The sequence below is a fragment of the Penaeus vannamei genome, chromosome 19, assembly GCF_042767895.1.
Source record: "Penaeus vannamei isolate JL-2024 chromosome 19, ASM4276789v1, whole genome shotgun sequence".
In the NCBI taxonomy this organism is placed as follows: Eukaryota; Metazoa; Arthropoda; class Malacostraca; order Decapoda; family Penaeidae; genus Penaeus; species Penaeus vannamei.
This window is the reverse complement of record NC_091567.1, coordinates 30,866,544-30,871,543: the sequence shown is the minus strand read 5'-3', so window position 1 is coordinate 30,871,543 and position 5,000 is coordinate 30,866,544. Positions and strand designations below refer to the sequence as shown.

At 37.5% G+C, this 5,000-nt stretch overlaps 1 protein-coding gene across 1 annotated transcript in view; it reads right to left on the bottom strand.

Annotated features, from left to right (window-relative positions):
• Positions 1-125: 125 nt before the first annotated feature.
• Positions 126-5,000, bottom strand: part of LOC113804813 (uncharacterized) — a 7,710-nt gene continuing 2,835 nt past the window's right edge. The window contains exons 2-6 of the mRNA XM_027355722.2: positions 3,464-3,659; positions 2,093-2,533; positions 1,851-1,913; positions 1,502-1,694; positions 126-1,150 (exon numbers count right to left, since the gene is read on the bottom strand). Coding sequence (XP_027211523.2) covers positions 943-1,150; positions 1,502-1,694; positions 1,851-1,913; positions 2,093-2,533; positions 3,464-3,659 — 1,101 coding nt within the window. The 3' untranslated portion in view covers positions 126-942. The remainder of the gene's footprint in view (positions 1,151-1,501; positions 1,695-1,850; positions 1,914-2,092; positions 2,534-3,463; positions 3,660-5,000) is intronic.

The following is a 5,000-nucleotide window of genomic DNA, read 5'->3' as shown; positions in this document are numbered from 1 at the left end:
GAGTGAGTGAGTGAGTGAGTGAGTGAGTGAGTGAGTGAGTGAGTGAGTGAGTGAGTGAGAGAGAGAGAGACTGAGACTGAGAGAGAGAGACAGAGAGAGACGGAGACAGTGAGAGAGAAAGAGAATGAGAGAGAGAGAGATAGAGAGAGAGAGAGAGAGAGAATGTGTGTGTGTGTGTGTGTGTGTGTGTGTGTGTGTGTGTGTGTGTGTGTGTGTGTGTGTGTGTGTGTGTGTGTGTGTGTGTGTGTGTGTGTGTGTGTGTGTGTGTGTGTGTGTGTGTGTGTACAAATTTATGTATACTTTTTAAATAAAAACTTCCTTTAAGCAAAATAAAAATTGCTTTTAAACAACTGTCATACTCCATGAAGTTGTCCGGTACCGCTACTATCCTTACAGATTGCAGATGATATTCATCACCCTATTTATCCATATCACTGCCAACTTTCTAAGCATTGGCACATGAGACAAAATACATCTATAAATATAATTCACCATGGCACTACTCATTACCAAAACTGGACAATGGCTCATGGTCTCTAACTTGAAATCAGGTACTTTATACGAACCCTTAGCCTAAAAGATGGTCTTCCATCTCGTTTATTGAATTTAATCCCAACAAGTTGTGCATCCATCACAGTATGCAAATATATCTATCTATATTCTTCTGTATACTTAACTCTCTTTTTTAAACTATGCACACATCTAAATAAACTAATCTTCTTCAAAAATAATTAACTCTGGTTTCACAGCCACCAAATATCATCATAAAATAACAGGAACATTATATATCTGTTTGCAATAGTAAATTAACATCAACCCATGATGAGGACGGCTGGATTTTTTTTTCTATGATATAATTTCACTGGATTCACTGAAAAGCCGATTTGCATTTAGGCTTTTCATGGAAACATCTGCAATACACCTATCTTTATCTAAAACTTTCTATATTTCTTTCTTGTTGAAGTATGTATGGTCTTGGGGTACTGCTGCATCTGCCATCTCAGTCCACATCATGGCATCTTCATTTAGATCACCCGTCGACTGGTTCTGTTGAAGGAGCAGCTCTAAAAACTTGAGGGCCTGGGGACCACAGCCATACACCAGTTGCCGTTCTGAAACTTTGATCAGCTGTCCCTTCTTGTAGTGGTACCTGGGGATGTCATAAATTTTTTAGCTTTTTTATTTGCATCATGTTCTGTTGGTAGACATGGTAAGAGTCAAATACAATTCCAGTACCCTACTTAACCTAAGATTCATTTTAATCTTGATCTGTCTCTGTATGAGACTTCCTTTATTTAAAAGAAAAAAAGATAAAAAAAAAAAATCTGAAACATTTGTTTTACTTATTTACTTATATATTTATTTATCTATTCATTATTTATTTAGCTAGGTAGGTATTTGTATTCATATATTTCAGATAAATATTTAAGAAGCCTTAGATATACATATATTCTTACTTATATCTACATACATAAATGTACATAAATATATAAAAACTTACCTAAGAGCACGGGCAAAGTGATCATAGGTAAGATTAGGTTTACTTGACCGTTTCCCCCAGAGCTTGGCAATGTAGTGTGGTTGGATGAGCCTAATGGTGGCAGCTTCTCTGTCTTCCCACCGGATCACCGAAGGATTTGTCCTCTTATCAGCCATAAGCCTCATCAAAAACTCCCATGATTTTGGTCCACGTTCTGTTGGTAGACACAGTGAGAGTCAATTACCATTCCAGTAGCCTCCTTTGCTAAATTTTCCTTTAAAGATTGATCTGCATCTGCATGTGGCTTCTTTATTTATAACAAAAAATTAGAGAAAAAACAAATCTAAAACATTATTCTATCTCTACTTACTTCTTCTTCTGTAACTGGAAATCTTGGTCAGGCTCGGCTCTGGTAATTCTTCATCATTAACAGCTGTGGAATAAAACATGCAAATATCTATACAAATACATATTTCTTTAAATTCTACTCTTAACTTTTCAATTCCAGCTAAGAAATACATGAAGGAGCATCAATAAAAACTATTTTTCAGAGATTCTTCTCCCAAAAAATTATTTCTTCCTTCAATTTTTTTCCTGCCCGTATCAACTTACCTGAAATGAAACTCAAGTTCTCCTCCATCTCCTCCTCATTCCTCATTTCGGCTTCTTGTGCTGGCTCCGATCTCTCTTGTCTCAGACCCTCTCCATCATCTGAAGTATTATCCAAATCAATCTGCAAGGGTGGCCAATCTGAGGAATTGCTTTCACTGTCTTGTCCGCCATCGAAGTGCGCTTCTGTGGCAGACCGTTGAAAATTGACCTCTTCCTCTTGTATTCCCTGTGTAGGTTTGCTGCTAAGGTCCACAGGATGGCATGGTGGTTCCTCAAGCCAAAGGGGTTCTCTGCCAAGTTCATGGCTGGTCTGGGTGCTGAGATCAATTGGCGGAGAATGGCTCCTAGCAAAGTCAAAGCTACTGGCACATTTTTGATGGGGTCGCTTGCTTAAGTCTATTGCAAATGGCACAGTCTCTGGATGATCTCTGCTCCAGATATCTAAATCACAGGTAAAACAAAACATGAGTGAATGAGTGAGTGAGTGAGTGAGTGAGTGAGTGAGTGAGTAAGTAAGTGAGTAAGTGAGTGAGTAAGTAAGTAAGTAAGTAAGTAAGTAAGTAAGTAAGTAAGTAAGTGAGTGAGTGAGTGAGTGAGTGAGTGAGTGAGTGAGTGAGTGAGTGAGTGAGTGAGTGAGTGAGTGAGTGTGAGTGTGAGTGTGTGTGTGTGTGTGTGTGTGTGTGTGTGTGTGTGTGTGTGTGTGTGTGTGTGTGTGTGTGTGTGTGTGTGTGTGTGTGTGTGTGTGTGTGTGTGTTTGTGTGTGTGTGTGTGTGTGTGTGTGTGTGTGTGTGTGTGTGTGTGTGTGTGTGTGTGTGTGTGTGTGTGTGTGTGTGTGTGTGTGTGTGTGTGTGTGTGTGTGTGTGGTATGCATGAACATATGTGTGTGCGTGAGTGTACATTTACAAGCGCTTGTGCACAGACACAGACACAGACACAGACACACACACACACACACACACACACACACACACACACACACACACACACACACACACACACACACACACACACACACACACACACATACACACACACACATACACACACACACACACACACACACACACACACACACACACACACACACACACACACACACACACACACACACACACACACACACACACACACACACACACACACAGAGTAACAATCTGAGTTAATTTCTAGAATATAAGCATTCACCTCTCAATATCTTGTTTCAATGTTTCAGTTACAAATATGAATCTGAAAATTACTAGTTGGCATATATTGCAGATCTAATCATCCATTTGGATATGGAGCCAACTTTGCATCTTATTAAAAAGTGAAATGTAACTGTATTCAAACTTCTCCCTATAAAAGTTTTTCCGAACTAAATCAGATACATACCTGTACTAAATGTGTGTGCAGAACCATGGACAGCATCATATAATGTCACCCCATTTTTGTTGCCAAGGAGTGTGCAGAAGTCCTTAAGGGGGTATTGAAGGAGGCTGGTGTGGATATTTCTTAGAGACTGTAAATCACTTGTGCACCGATCTAAATCTTGACTATACCATAAGCCACCTGATCTTTCAGTTGAATCCTGAAAAGTGGGAAACTTTTTTTAGCTTTGTTAATCTTTTTGTAATTTTTACTTGACCTCCTGCCTTCTATCCTGAGCTGATGTGGTAGATGAAGTGCAAGCTAAATTGCTTCGGAGCCTATTTAATTTGGCAGCTAGGTAGCATATATGCAATAAATATAAAGAATCTTCTGATCACATAGTATTTCCTCCACAATACTAAAATATCCAGCAAATAAAGAAAGCACACCATAAAGGAGAAATGCATTTGCAGTGCTTGTCTTTCACTATAATTTAATTTTAGATTAGATAATGGGTAATGTTATGGAAACTATGCAAAATCATATCTTGCTTTGTAAGTGAAATACAAAAGAGTAGTCTACATACAACAGGGGAACTGATGCTATCAAAATTAAAACCTTTAATCATTCTCTCACTGTAGAATCAAGATATTATTTTCAGAGAAATAAGATTCCCTAGCATGCTGCATAAATTTTAAAGACTTACTGTTGCTGAATATCCTACACTGCATTATTACAAAGCACCAGTCTCTTGCATATATAAAATGCTTTTCCACTGGAAAACATCAGTACATCATCAGCAACAGAAATACCATCCAAAATTGCATTTTTTATTTATTAAAACTACAAAATCTTATTTTCAACTCCCCCCACCCTCTTTTCTAAAATAAAAATAAACATGATGTGATAAAGAAAACACAAAAAATCGTTGCCTTTCCTAAAGAAATCAATGAAAGGGGAAATAACAGAAATCTCTTATAAAAAAGGCTCATTAAGCAATATTGTAATATATTTGAGGAAAAAAAATATATAAGGAAATATTCCTTTTGTCAAATTATTTTTTTCTGTATCAATACATTTCATAGAAGACAGCTATCTACATTTCCATATTCTCTAATTAAGGCCTACTTAAAAAAACAGAAAAATAAACAGACCTACTTTTTATATCTTTTAACTTTCAGGTAATTTTTCAGAATAGCAACTCATGATAGATCGCAACAATTTTAGATTTGAATGATCCCTCACACTCTTTAGTTTCCAAATATATAGAAATTATTTCACAGAAACCCCACATTAGTAACAATTCTGGCCTTGATAGCAGGGGAGGGCATGAAAGGTATCATAGAAATTGTGGGTATACTAACGATAATATAATAACAATAAAAACATAATGATGGTAATCTATCACTGTTCACCCATGAGAGCTGCTGGCCCTCTATCCCCGCCCTGGAAAGCAATGAATCCTCTACATATTCATGGCAGGATAGAGCGCACAACCTTTAAGTAGCAGGGGGTACAGACCCTGCATTAAACATTGTAATTACCTAATCACCCTCATTTA